This window comes from Podarcis filfolensis (assembly GCF_964270895.1).
Source record: "Podarcis filfolensis genome assembly, chromosome: 5".
Classification (NCBI taxonomy): domain Eukaryota; kingdom Metazoa; phylum Chordata; class Lepidosauria; order Squamata; family Lacertidae; genus Podarcis; species Podarcis filfolensis.
Window position 1 is genome coordinate 26660955 of NC_139608.1, and position 14992 is coordinate 26675946.

The window sequence follows — 14992 nt, forward strand, 5'->3', positions numbered from 1 at the left end:
GTTGGCAGGAGTAACCAATAAAGTTATGGCCTAAATTTTTCCCATTAACATTAACCTAAAATTCTGTGTCCTTGTTTCTTTATTCTCATGGGGGTGGCTTGGGGCTTTGACACGCAAGTGGCATCTCTGTTGTCTTTTTAGTTCATTTTTAGCGACCTTCCTTTTTCAACAAGTTTTTAAAATGGAGATTCTTATTCTACTCTGTATCTGTATCTGTATTTGATTTGAAATTTATTTTATAGCGAATGTTTTTTTTATGAACCTTCTATTCTGAATTGCTTTGGGATGTACCCAGAGAAGCAATTCATGAACAAAACAAAATAAGCAAAGATAATAAATCATTAAAACATAGTGGCAACTCTTTTTGCTTAAAAGCACACCCTTACAATTAATGATGGCACTTGTTTAAACTTTGTTACCTTTTAATGTGTGAACCCTTTCTCCCTCTTTTTTTTAACAACAAAAAATCATTTGCAGAAGAGAAAGCCATCAAGACACACCCCAGTAAAAGACACTACAGTGATGCAACCTCAAGATAAAAAATGAGACGGGACAGCTTTAAGAGGGAAACAGGAAGTTGTAACCAGAATCCAGCTGAATTCAGATGCTGTGGCAGTTTGCTGAGAGGCTGCAAATAAAGCAGATGTGTTTGTTGTGAATTTCAGTGCTGTCTATGCTTTCTTTTACCAAAGCAGCCATTCAGGATTTAACGTCTCAAGTTTTCTTTAGTATGGCATTTTTCAGCTAATTCTGCGGAGTTATTGTAGAGTATTGAAAACAAATAGCGATGAAATGGAGAAGCCAAGGAAATTAGGGTCAGTGAAAGATGAGGACCACTTTTATCACCAGGGTGCTTTGGAGCTGCTGGTCTTTAACTTCTTGCTCATCCTTACGATACTCACCATTTGGCTGTTTAAAAACCACCGATTCCGCTTTTTGCATGAAACGGGAGGCGCCATGGTTTATGGTGAGTCTAAAGTTGTGCCTTGCCGTTTTTTAAACTTGTTGCATAATGTGCGTAATTAGACACTTGAGCTCAAAGTGCTTTCAAAACCCTAAATGAGGAGATGCATTAATTTAAAAGTCGCAAGTCCATTGAACTGTGCCGTAAAATAACAAATGCAATCCACCCTCCTTTCTCTCTTTTCCTCTCTCTCTCTTTCTCTCGCTCTCATATGGAATAGCTCGAGGATCACTTGTCAAGGAAGTAAATGTCATGAGAGCACATTGTCAGCAAAGCAGGCTTCATTGAGCATATCACATCTCCAAAACATTTGTTTGTTTCCTGCGAGTGCCGGACCGGTTTAAAGAGATTATTTTTCATAGGACTATGCTGAATAGACTTGGGTGAAATCTCACTACCAATATGCCAGATGGGAGCACAGTTGAGTCTTTATTAGAGAACCTGGGAGAATCCTCCTGGGTCCAGCCCCTCTGTTGGATGTAGTTTCAACAAGCTTAGCTCTCGGTTGTTGTTTTTGCAGGGCTCTTTCCCCCTTTTTCATTTTAATAGGTTGTGAAAAATGAGACACTCTAAAAGCTGTCCTCAGGAGTTTTTACCCCATCTTGAATCCTGTAGTTTACATTCTTCTTTATGTGGGTTTTCTTGAGTTTCATATGCGAGCCATGTGTGTAAGAAGGACTTTCTGTGAGCTCCACAGTTAGGAAACCACATGCTGGGTAATGAATGTGCTATATATCACCCTGTGATAGGAAGGGTACTTTTTGTGTGTGTTCTTATGTTCAGTTTTACTTTCGCCGGGTAGAGACACAATCTTTTGCAAATAACAACATCTTGCTTGCACACTGTTGGCCTTGCTATAACCCTACTGAAACAGACAAGAATCCCATAGTTTACAGAGCAAACATAATAATTGCACTCTATAGGAACTCCGCAGTTTTAATAACAGCATCAGCGTTCATGCATTAGGAATTCAGAGCCCTGCCAGGATGCATTAAAAGTTTGCCTGCCTTTAAAAACACTGACTCAGTTAATGCATTAACCCTTCACTTTGCTCCTGTGAAGCCAGAGATAACACTGAAGGAATAATCATAATCCATTCAGCTTTAAGTACTATCAGCATTAAGTAAAAAAACATCAACAAGCAAGCCTACAGAACTGAGTAAAAATATAGTCTGGGCAAAGGAAAAGGGACTGAAATGTATCAATATACCTGATACTTTTATAACAAACTATGTGTTAACATGGAGTCAAAAGGATAATTAGTGACTATGATTACCTTCAGACATCACATTATTCAGTTTCCCTGACTTTTCCTTGCCTGATCACTTCCACATTTTACGTTATCTGTCACATGATGTGAAAGCCACTTCTGGAAATCCAATGGAAGTTTAGCACTCATTTCTGTGTTGTTTCTAGAAGAAGAAAACCCTATTAGGAACTTGGTTAACTTGGAAAATTGTGGGTGTTTTGCATTGCAATTTCTTGTGATGACATTTGGGGTGATATCCCCACCACTTAAAATTTAGCACGACATGGCAATATGTCAATAAAGAAGCCACAGTTCTGTAATGCAACAGGTACTGCAATGTAAAAGGAATGTTGGGAAACAGGACAGAAGCAATAGCATCAGAGCCAGTAAAACTGTGTGGAAAGTCCATTCAAGAACCCCCATGTTGTAGTTACCATCGCTATAAAATTGTCAAGGAAACAAATTCATTTTGAACCTTAATAAAATAAAATAAAAATGCTTTCCGCTCCTGTGGCAGGTTTGACCTACATAGTTCATTTCCTGACTGAAGTAGCAAAATAAGTTCAGGGGATAGAAAGGGAAATTGTTGAAAGCTGGGTGTATATGTACATGCAGCTGTTTCAGATTGGTCAATGGTAGAGACTGAGCAATGGCTTCTGATAATGTTGTTGAATTTACCGAACAATGAAATTTAGAGCTTACTGGTAGGATAATATGAGAGAAGCATGATGCTTTATTTTATATTTTGCCTGTCATGCTGCATAAACTGCCATGCTTCCATAAACAGAGAGAAGGGCACATGGTGGCTGTCATAGGATTTGGGCATAATCTCTTTCTCACCGTACCTCTTTCTTACCTGTTGTGCACCTGATTATTGGTCTGCTGTGCAGCCAGGTCACGTGCATCCAGCAGAGTTCTGCAAGACACCTTTCAACAGCTACATTTTCTCTAGACTCCCAGCATAAGTTCGCAGGAAGTACATGGTCAGGGCACCGGATACACAGTGGTGGTGTGTCAGGAAAGAAAGAGGAGCCTTGCAGCAGCCAGCCTGTACTCTGCTTTCTATAAATGGGTGGTAAGAGAGCACAGCAAGATCATTGCCCAAGGCTAAAGTCCACAACATGATGCATCCTGGCATAACCTCTGTGAAAAGTTCAGAACTGTTCTGGAGTAAGTGGCTTGCATCAAAGTCTGATGTCAAATGCCTGTGTGTTTACAATTCAAAAGCTGCTATTGATACATCTTATTCTCTTCCTTTTATTCTGATTCTCTTTTAACAAAGTACAGTGGTACCTCTGTTTATGAACTTAATCCATTCCGGAAGTCCGTTCTTAAACCGAAACTGTTCTTAAACAGAGGCTTTCCCTAATGAGGCCTCCCACCGGAGGTGCCCTTCCACCATTCTGATTCCGTTCTGAGGCCGAGGTAAAGTTCTCAAACTGGAACACTATTTCTGGTTTTGCGGAGTTCGTAACCCAAATCATTCTTAAACTGGACTGTTCTTAAACCGAGGTACCACTGTAATGCCAATTTTAATAAAACGCATCATACATTTTATGTTTGGCACATTGTGATTTTTGAACAAAAAGGCTATTAGTTAACTGATGGGATTGTTGAATTTGCACTCTCGTGAAGCATTACTTAGGGATGTTTGTTCATTTTCATTTTTTTTTCTTTTTAAACTCTATGACCTATTTAGAGTGGCTGTGGGTTGCATCCATGTTTTGCAGCCTCTCTGAAATATTCATGAACCCTACTGGGTAATTTCCCCATCGTGAGCAGCCATTAACGCTGCCCTATTTTTCTTTTTACACAAGAGAGAATTTATCATCTCAGTCCCTTTGCACTTTGGCTGCACTATGGATTGCTGCTGCAATGGATCCCCAAAGGCTGTAAATGCATACACAGAATACACCTCGAAATCATAGCACCATGCTTGGATGAATCAGGTGCCTGAATCTGAATTTTGCATGATATAAAAATGGTACTTATAGCCCAGTCCTATGCTGTCTGTCATCAGTACTATTTGTGCAGTGGCAACTGCAGCTAAAGCATTATCCTAACTTAGGCAAGCAATGGGATAAAGCCCTGATACTGCTCTGCCTCACTTGGACATTTAAACCTCTAACACCCATGTGCTTCTTCTTCCCAGTATAGCCTTACACTGGTGCTGGTGAATAAGCTGGACTGAAATCCCTTTTGAGTGCCACACAAGAAACCACCAACTTCCTCACTTCCTTTTGCATCTCAGAAGCCATTGGCACGGCAGTGCTGAGTCATATATCCTAAAGAGAATATGCAAGCTTCAGAGCCATTGGCAGTTGCTGTAGCAGTACTGAATGTGGAGCTGAGTCTCATCTCTGGAGCAAGACATGCTGCTCACCTTGCAACAATGCTGGGGCATCTTCTGGATCCAGTACACAGTGGTACCTCTAGTTGCAGACTTAATCCATTTCCGCAACTAGAGTGCCTCTTCTGCACATGTGTGCGGCGCGATCAAGCGCATCTGCACATGTGTGAAGTGCACAGATTGCTTCTGCGCATGCGCAGGCGGCGAACCTGGAAGTTGTGGCGATCACACAGGGTCCCCGGACGTTTCACCGTCTATTGATCCCTGTGCCTCCACTTTATTTCCCGCTGCCACCACCCATGCCCTACCTGGTAAATTACTGAGTCCAGTCAGGGTTAAGCTGGAACATAAACTTCTGTTTATTTATTGCAGTTTAACAAGTGTGTGGTTTCATAAACGGTCTCAGTCAGTTACAATCATGGGCTGCCTATCCAGACCTATAACTTCTGCCACCTGCTCTCACTCACTAAACCACCTCTCAGATATTTACTTGTCTTCCTAGCTCCTAACTGTTCTTGGCTCAGCTTATTTTGCTACACTAACTCAACCTACCCCCAGACTCTATCCCAATTCACTCCCACTCCAACCAACCACCCAACTCCCAACGAACTCCCCCCTTTACCCCTCCCAGAGTTGGTTTTATACTTCCTCTGACTCCACCCCCCTGGGTTCTGATTGGGTAACCTGTTTAACTATTTCACCTCCAGCACTCTCATATGTTAATGTCACAGAAGTAAAACTTCTGAGTTTGCCGTGTTCGTAAGCTGAAAGTCCGTAACAAGAGTGGAACGCAACACGAAGTATGACTGTACACACAAACACGGTACAACGTGATGATCACATGCGAAGTTTCATTGATTGGTGCTGCTTGAACTTGTTGAAAAAAGGCTATCCATGATAGCTGGAAATTTCAGGCAACATGTAACAGTTGCATCAATCCTATTAAAGATATGCTTATGTGAATCTCCCCGTAGGCACTTCTAAGCTTAGTTCACAGCTTCCTAATTCTGTGTCTATCAAATCATATTCTGCCGCACTCTAGCATCTCACTATGTAATATAAGAACGTAAGATGAAACTGCTGCCTCAGCCACATGGACGCAAATAAATGTCATTGATTGCAAACTGGATATGTGCATAACAGACTCATACGCAGCTTCTCATCGTGTATAACAATGCGTGTGTGGTTTAAGTGCATGCAGAAGTTTGAAACAGGAAGGAAAGGATGCAGCCTTTCAAAGTTCACGTCTGTAACTCATCAACCACTAAAGCGAGCATGAAAAAGGAGTTCAGTTCTTTGCTTCAAAGTGGAATGCTTGCACTCGATCAAAGTCAAGACAGAGAAATGCATCTGCGGATCATTCACTCCCATGTAGTAGTTGGGCAGTAAACTTATCTTTCTCTTTGGAAATAGCATAGTAGAGTTAAAATATCTGCTGTTCAGAAATGACTGCAAGGCAAAACCAGTCCCTCTCCCCCTCCACCATTCGCAGAATTTCTTTCTCAATTATTCTAAGTCAGACCTTCTGGATAGCTTAGAATAGATTAGACCCTCTGCCATAAAGCTCAGAAAATACCAGGGTAAAGTGTTGCAGAGGCCTTGTGTTATCTCAGGGTTTAATCCAGTTCAGCTGGGTCTGGGCTGCAGGTGTTTTCTCAGTGTCAGTAACACATGTGGAAGAACAGTGAATCTCCTCGATGGAAATATACAAGCTGATAGCTTTACCCACCATGAATTTATCCAATCCTCTTTTAAAGCCATCCAAATAGGTAGGCATCACTGCCTACCATAGTTCCATAGTTTAATTGTGGACTGTGTGAAGAAGTTCTTGTTTGATCTGTCCAGAATCTTCCAACATTCAGCTTTGTTAGATGTCCAGGAGTTACAGTGTGATGACAGAGCACGGAGAACCTTTTTCTATTCCCTCTCTGCATGCAATGCATGTATTCTATCATGTCACTTCCAACTTGCCTTTTCTCTAAACTTAAGGAGTTCCAAATGCTGCAAGTTTTCTTTACAGAGGAGTTATTCCATTCTCTTGATCATTCTGGTTGCCCCTTTCTGAACCTTTTCCAATTCCACAATATCATTTCTGAGGCGAGCTGACCAGGATTGCGCAAAGTACTCCAAATGTGTTCAATTTGTATAACGGCACTATGATATCAGCAGTTCTATTTTCAGTTCTTTTCCTAATGTTCCCTAGCATGAAATTTGCCTTTTTCACAGCTGCCACACATTGGGTCAACATCTTCATTGTGTTAAAAATAGGACAATGAACAATAATATCAAGGAACAAATGGTTATACATCCATTTCAACTGTTCAGTCTTTTTTAAATAATAATTATTTGTTATTTATACCTAACCCAACCCATCCCATTCAGTCCTAAGTCTTCTAAAAGGTTTTCTAAGCACTCTTCTTTTGGGTATATAGCCAAACATTTCCTCTTCTAACACAGTGGCTGATGAGAAGTTTTTTCACTTAGAAGTTCTCTTTTTGGTGAAAGGCTGCAGTCTACAGACTTAACTGTGGGGTGTGGGTGACGCTGTGGTTTAAACCACTGAGCCTCTTGAGCTTGCTAATTGGAAGGTCAGGAGTTCAAATCTGTGCAACTGGGTGAGCTTCTGTTGCTCTGTCCTAGCTTCTGCCAACCTGGCAGTTCGAAAGCATATCAGTGCAAATACATAAATAGCTACCGTGCTCTGGCACTCATCATGGTGTCCCGTTGTGCCAGAAGCAGTTTAGTCCTGCTGGCCACATGACCCAGAAAGCTGTCTGTGGACAAACGATGGCTCCCTTGGCCTGAAAAGCGAGATGAGCGCCGCACCCCTATAAGTGGACTTAACCGTCCAGGGGTCCTTTGCCTTTTACCTTTTACAGACTTAACTTTATTCCTGCCCTCCAACATTCAGAACTGATATAAAAGCTACAAACTTACCCAAGATGCAGCATGGATTTTTTAACACCCGCCCCCCCGAAATAAGACCAGTCATCCTTTCTTCCCAGAATAAGACAAGTATCAATACAGCATTATGAATGAATACAGAATGTGAACAACCCGGCAAAAACGGTTCCTGCTTCTCCTAATCTGAAATCTCCTTTTACATTCAGGCTTCTGACTATACAGTGGTACCTTGGTTTAAGAACAGCTTAGTTTATGAACAACTTGGATTAAAAACGCTCCAAACCCGGAAGTAGGTGTTTTGGTTTGTGAAATTTGCCTTGGAATAAGAACATGTTTTGCTTCCTGTTGAGTGTGTTCCATTTGTAAATTGAGTCCCCCACTGCTATGGGAAAGCACACCTTGGTTTAAGAACGCTTTGGTTTAAGAACGGACTTCTGGAACGAATTAAGTTTGTAAACCAAGGTACCACTGTAATAATAAAAAAGAGGCAGTCAGATCACTCTGGTTCTACCTTCCCATGCTTTCATCCCAGTGGCAATACAATGTAAGAATGCTTTCATGCTGTACATGCCAATTGTCAACTTTGTACTACACCTTCATCCTGAACTACAAAGGTAATGTCAGATCCCAGGGCACCTCAGTTCTGACTCCAGCATTGTCCCAGTTTTCATGAGATTTCGGTGTCTCTGTTCATTCTTCTCAATTTCATTGAGGGAGATTTCGGTGGAACCTGCAATAAAATGTTGCAATGTTGTGAGTGTTTCTATTCAGGATAATCCTGTACCAGAAGAACCCAATCCATGTCCCTGCTGTCCTGGTTTTACAGTTCTCCACCTGCAACAGTGAGCATGCCATGCTCAGTCCACACTGGGCTGTTTTTGTGGTTCTCCCCCACCCCAGTTTCCCCCCTCCCTTCTAAATATATTTTGATTTTTTGCACTTCTGCAAACCCTAGGGCTCCCCCAGGACCCTAATGTGCACTTACATTGTTTTGGCTACATGCTGATTGGCCTTCAAGGAACTGAATTTGCTATCAGTGTGATTCACAGTGACTGATCGTGCCTATGGCAGCCATGTTGTGCTGGCATCTACAGCACTTTTATTAAAAAAAATAAGTACTGGCACTTCATTTTTAAAAAATAAAAAAGCACTGAAGGGGTGGGCGTGTGTAGCACATGTAACAAATGCACAGAGGATAAGTCTATTCATGGTATTTATATGTTACCTCCAAGGTCAGAGGCAGCATATTTCTGGACACCAGTTGCTGGAGATCGCAAGTGGGAGATGATTATTGCCCTTATCTCCAGCTTCTCAGCTTTCCATAGGCATCTGGTTCACTATTGGGGGAAACAGCATGCTGGACTAGATAGGCCTTTGATCTGATCTGACGTTCACAAGAGAATGGACCATCTTCACAGTACAGCTTGGCCAGTACTGCTTATTGCTGGCCTAGGATTTTTTCTTTCAGCTCCCATTCTACGACAATGCAAAAAAGATGAAGGCACGTCCAGCACTTTGTGCCTTCAGTGGGCAAGAATTGCTTAAGGATATTTCTGCATTTAGTTGTAGAACTGTGACTTAATAGAAAATGCAAAAAAATTCAGTTTACAAACAAGATATTTGGGGTGCTTCAGCATCTCTTGCAACTAGATTATACATTAACCAAGCAGTCTCTTCACAAGGAACATTCTTTTAATTTTGCTGACTATTGTTTTAAAGTGTGATCTCTCTACAGGAGGGCACTGCAGGAAATGTTGGCCAGGATATGGCATGTGCCTTGCATATTGAAGGGAGTGTTCCTCTCATAAGGTCTTCTTAGATCCATGGGGGAAGTTCTGCTTTGCCCCAGTTTTTCATTCAGGAGAAACTAGAAGGATACAGAATCTTGTCCTTGGTGGCGCTTACATCATAGATTGCACTTCCTAAAGAGATCAGATTTCCACGCACAGGAAGGGCTTCTTGGTTCTTCTTTTCTTTTGGCAGAGAGCATTCAAACATGTGATCTTCCACTTGCAGCCTGCAGTTAGTATACATACTCAGGAGGATTGTGCAACATGAATTTTCTTAAGATGTAGATTGGCCCACAGTGTCTTTGACTTGAAAAGCCCTTCCATGTAAGCATCCTTAAATATTGCAGCTTAAGAGCCTGAAGTTTAGCCACCCTGATCAGTGGTGCCCTCTTTAGATGGTAATGTGTATTACAACACTTGTTTCCAAAATGCGGTTTGCCAGTCCTACTCCATTTTGGGGGATCTCCTTGTTTTGCTTTATGGGGACTTGGACATTTGCAACCAAAGCTGATGGCATTGCTAACATCAAACAATTTTGGGAGTGGGTGGGGGAGGAGGTGTCAAGCTGTGATGTTCTTTGAACTTGCTTTAATTGTTCCTATGATATGCAGAGTGGGGAACAGTGCTGCTGCAATGGGCTCTAATAGACTCTCACTGGAGGCTTTTGTTAATTTTTGAATCCTCAGACATTAATTGTATCTCTGTTTGTTCCTTTGAGTGCTGCAAAAGGTCAAGAGCTCCATTAGTGACCTGACAATATTGATTAAGAACATCTGCTGGGCTTACTCATCTCTCCTCTATTGTCTCTGCTGCAGACCACTTTCAGTGCTAGTAAATGATCAAAGGCATTTAAGAGCCAATTGGAATAGGTGTGTCCCACTCTCACTACAACTACAGAGCACTGTGTGCTCCCAGGAAGGAGCTACTAGGGATGTGATTGCATAATATGGCAGTATCTTGCAGGAGTAGCCAACATGGTGCCTTACAACTCTTATCCTCCATGGTCTTGTTTGGATGGCAGTTGTATTCCACAACTTCAGGAAAGCGCCATGTTGGTGGAACCTGTTGTCCACAGCTCACCAGGACACAGTCTTCACAATGGTGAGATGGATTGTATTTCTATTAAAATTATGGTATTCATTTCTAAATTAACAGGGATGCATATAACTGCCCACCCAAAAACTGCTGTTCCAGACATGGTAGATGGCAGTAAGTATAACACAAGTGAGAAAACGTGTACAGGCTCCAATAGATTCCCTTAAGGGATGTGTAGGCCACCTGTTTTATATAATTTGCAAAGCTCACTACTGTTAGTGAATATTATCTGCTCCACAGCAGAGGCCATTTATGATATGATTCCCTGCTGGAACACAAAAGTAATTATGCTACTTTTTAAGCTGCCAGTTAAACTGGCTCTGTTATAGTGATTTCCCCAATCTTCTGCAATGATTGAGGCAACCAAGCCTTTATCAGACATTTATGTAAGTAGGTTTTTAAAGGCTAATTTACTTCAACATCGCATTTTAAGGGCTCCTGTTCCCCAGCTTTTTATTTTACTTTCATGATGCTAAGAACACAGCTTCTTTAACAACTGAAAACTGATTCTCATCGTTTTTCATGAGTTCACATCGCACAGAGATTTTCAGTAGACTTGGTCTATTGCAAAACCTGAGAGGAGGGTGGGAGTGTTAACAAACACTTTGTTGCTGATTCATTTGAAACATTTTTAACAGACCGAATAATGACTCTTGCGATGTGAACTGTCCAGATGCAAGTTTCCTGTGTTTTCTGTGGTGGAGGAAGGAAGAGAGACATGAAAAGCTCCCAATAATCTTTCTGCAAAGAGTTCAAAAGCCAGGAGGGAGTCCCCCAATAGCCGTGTCATTTTCATTTTTTTTTTACACAGAAGGTAGCTTTGTCTTTCACTGAATTAAGTGTCTTTGAATGTATGTGCAAACCCCCTTTATGAGGTATATCATGAAGCAGGAAGTCCAAACAGGATTATAACTGGATCTGATGGCAATGTAAGCCTCCAGAAAGCAAAAGCAAGTTCTAGCCAACCATAGGTAAAGGTAAAGGGACCCCTGACCATTAGGTCCAGTTGTGGCTGACTCTGGAGTTGCGCCACTCATCTTGCTTTATTGGCCAAGGGAGCCAGTGTACAGCTTCTGGGTCATGTGGCCAGCATGACTAAGCTGCTTTTGGCGAACCAGAGCAGCGCACGGAAATGCCATTTACCTTCCCGCCGGAGCAGTAACTATTTATCTACTTGCACTTTGACATGCTTTCGAACTGCTAGGTTGGCAGAAGCAGAGACCGAGCAACAGGAGCTCACCCCGTCGTGGGGATTCAAACCGCCGACCTTCTGATCGGCAAGTCCTAGGCTCTCTGGCTTAACCCACAGTGCCACCCGCGTCCCCTCTAGCCAACCATAGCTTTCAGCTATAACTGAAGAAAGCAAAATCAAAACGTTAAGGCAGGGGTCAGCAACCTGCAACTCATGGGCCACAAGCGGCCCACGGGGGGTCATTTAAACAGTCCCTGAGCTGCCCCCGAACCCAGCCACTTTCTTGGCGAGTCCCTGCGTGCTACTCTAAACCTGTGCAGACGCAATCTCCATGGGAGTGAACCGGCCCAGGCGAGGTAAACCTTGCCGACCCCTGCGTTAAGGTATACTACACTTGGAAATACGTCCACAGAGATAAAATATGAATTTAAGCAATATTTTGTGATAAGATAAGGAATCAAATACAATATAAATTTTCATATGGATTTCTTTTTCAAAATTCCATAGATCAATACAAAAGCAGGATGAAATAGATAGGAATGAACACGTGAAAGGCACATGGATATGAAACAAACTGATCCATCCATCATGTTGGGCCCTTCTGAAATCTGCTTGTAGAGCAGAGAAGGGTGGTGTCTCTAGTGTCACAGCACAGAACCCCAAATTCATCACACCCCACATAGAGGATACTCGCTACATCATGAAATGGGCAAGAAAGCCTATGTTCTTTGTGTCTTTGCCAATCTTTTCCCATTCCATTCTTTTATTAAATCATCATTATTAGAGTTTCAGGTCCCAACTACATTGATTCGCAATTCTTGCCAGAAATTCTGGTTGTGCTACAATCTCCTCCTGACATGGGATTGGGGAGATGTGGCCACAGAGAACAGTGGAGAGAGTAGCCAAAAAGTGTTGCAGCTGTGATGAGGGACCTGCCTTAACCCCCAAAGAAAAGGCAGCAGTGTGATAGCAGTAAGGCTTGCATATGATTTCCTGTAAATGTTTGGTTTCATTTTTATGTAAGACTGCATATCCACACAGTACTATGAGCACTTTAGAAGCATTTATGTATGCATGGCTCTTTTTCACTTGACAACTGACGGGCTTGTAAATTCAGAAATAAAGTACAACCTGGGAAAATTGCAGCCTTCATTCAGATGCAGCAGTAATTCCAAAGCCCCAATGAGGAGTGCTTCTGTTCAGTCTTTAATAGGTGTATTATATCCCTCCAAAGATCTCTTGGAAAGCAGAGATTCAGAGGGAGAGGAGGAAAGAAAGTGCCCTGTTACAGATTCTAGTAAGCTGCTGCTGATCAGACCAAGCTATCCTGGTCTAGATGAACCAAGAGTCTGTCCTAATAAAAGCTACCTTTCTCTTAGAGCTATTGGCTCTGGTCTGGCCTTGCTTGTCTCAAACCTTACAATGCCATACCTATATAAGAGTAAAGGTAGTGTTGCAGATAGCGATGGGTGAGTACAAGTATATCAAATCTGGTTTCTCTGAGTTTCCCATTTTTCCTGTCTTAAACTCAGTTCTCCACATTTCCACGTCAGTTTTGTTTAAAGTTCCCGTGAATATTCACCAGAAAATTTCTCTACATAATTATGCAAATCACTTTTCTCTAATAGAATGCATTTCCCTATTATGCATCTCTTTGCACACTTCCTCTAGCATATGCCTTTTTGTGCACATTACTTGGCTGGAGAAATGCACTGGAAAATTTGGAGAAGTGTTTGGTGTTGTTTGGAAACATGCAAATTACATTTCAAATTGCCTTAAAATGTGAACTGACTTGAATCATACACACACCCATCCCTATCTGAAGAACGTGAACAGGAAAGTGTGCCCTCTATTGCTTCTCCTGTTGCTGGAAAAGTTCACCTGTAGTGGACACAATCCTCCTCACCCGTCAATAGTGGGAGGCATCAGAACCAAAAGTGGGCAGGGCCACTCCTCTCTTCCTCTCTCTCTTCCTCTCCCTCCTTCCCTCCCTCCCTCCCTCCCCTTCTCTCTCCACACACACATTGGGATGAAGGGGAAGGGAGAGATCACTCTTGCCAGAGGTCCAATCTTGTAAGGGGTTTTTGGATTTCGGTAGAGGGCACACCCTAGGGCTTCAAGCTGTCTGTTCCTTATCTAAATTAAATATGATGTTTCTAATCAGAGCATTTGCCCACAATAAAAATGCTTGTTTACTTTTCCCCACTTAACAAGTAACTCAGATGTAGGTACTTAAGCTGAAGGTTCTCCATCTTTCTTCTTCTCTTTATCATTAGGTCTCACCATGGGATTAATTTTACGGTATGCTACAGCACCATCTGATTTTGAAAGTGGAACCGTCTATGATTGCGAGAAGCTCAAGGCAGGCTTGCCCACTCTGCTTGTCAATGTAACAAATCAAGTGTATGAATATCAGTACAAAAGAGAAATCAGCCGGCATAATGTCAATGCACACCAAGGCAACATGATGCTACAGAAGGTAATGTGATTGTCGTCTATTTAGTAAATGAGGTTACATTATCATTTCTGATTGATCCTTGAATTGATGAGGAAAGAACCCACAGTGACTTAAATGTGGCGTAAAGAACTTGTTTCTAATCTTAATTTCCCGTTCAAGTGCAATCAGAAAATAGGTGAATAACAAATAAAACAATCTTTCTACTCAAAAATAATGAGCTTCTTTCTTCTCAAAAGGATCTATCTCAGCCTTGTTGCTTTCACAATTTGGAGGCTTTCAGACATGACAAAATTCTACACAGAAATATATTCCATTGCAAAAATTTTTTTTAAAAAAGGAATTTCAATGAAGATGGGCATTGCATGAATGACAGAACGTATGTCTTTTTGCTGTGTATGTATGTAGTGTACCCATCACAGCTTTCTATTCCATGCACATAAAAAAATAAACCATGTGTTTGCATACATCTATGACTCACAGGTTGCTTTTGTACATGGATAAATTTTCCATGCAGGAATATCATCATACTTTTGATCTATTCCTGAATCTATTGTAGTTCACATGTAAGATAGATCAAATGCCTGCAACTTGTTCCCAGTCAAGCAAGACATTTACACTACAGTTGCCACTGAAAGTTTCCTTAAAGAGAAATCCAGAATGTAACCTCCCTGCAAAAAAGTCCAACCTGGGTTGCTTGGATAAACTATGAGTGGCCAACTTGTGGCTCTCCAGATGATGGACTTCCCATCAGCCCCAGTCAGGTCAATGAACCTTCAGGGATGATGGGAATTGTAGTTCACCAACATCTGGAAGTCCACAAATTCCCAAGCCAAGGATAAATTACAGTTAGATCTACTCACAGTTTGGATGAAATAACAAAACTATAGGTAGATTTTGAAATAAGTAGATATTCCTGTTCTCTTTGTGGATGGACCAGAAGAGAGGGGAACAAGCTACTGCACTGTGGTTTTGTGTTACATCCAGTGCTTT

At 41.7% G+C, this 14992-nt stretch overlaps 1 protein-coding gene across 1 annotated transcript in view; it reads left to right on the forward strand.

Annotated features, from left to right (window-relative positions):
- Window positions 1-480: 480 nt before the first annotated feature.
- Window positions 481-14992, forward strand: part of SLC9A9 (solute carrier family 9 member A9) — a 261350-nt gene continuing 246838 nt past the window's right edge. Inside the window, exons 1-2 of the mRNA XM_083613281.1 lie at window positions 481-967; window positions 13821-14023. Of these exons, the coding sequence (XP_083469407.1) occupies window positions 793-967; window positions 13821-14023 (378 nt within the window). The 5' untranslated portion in view covers window positions 481-792. The remainder of the gene's footprint in view (window positions 968-13820; window positions 14024-14992) is intronic.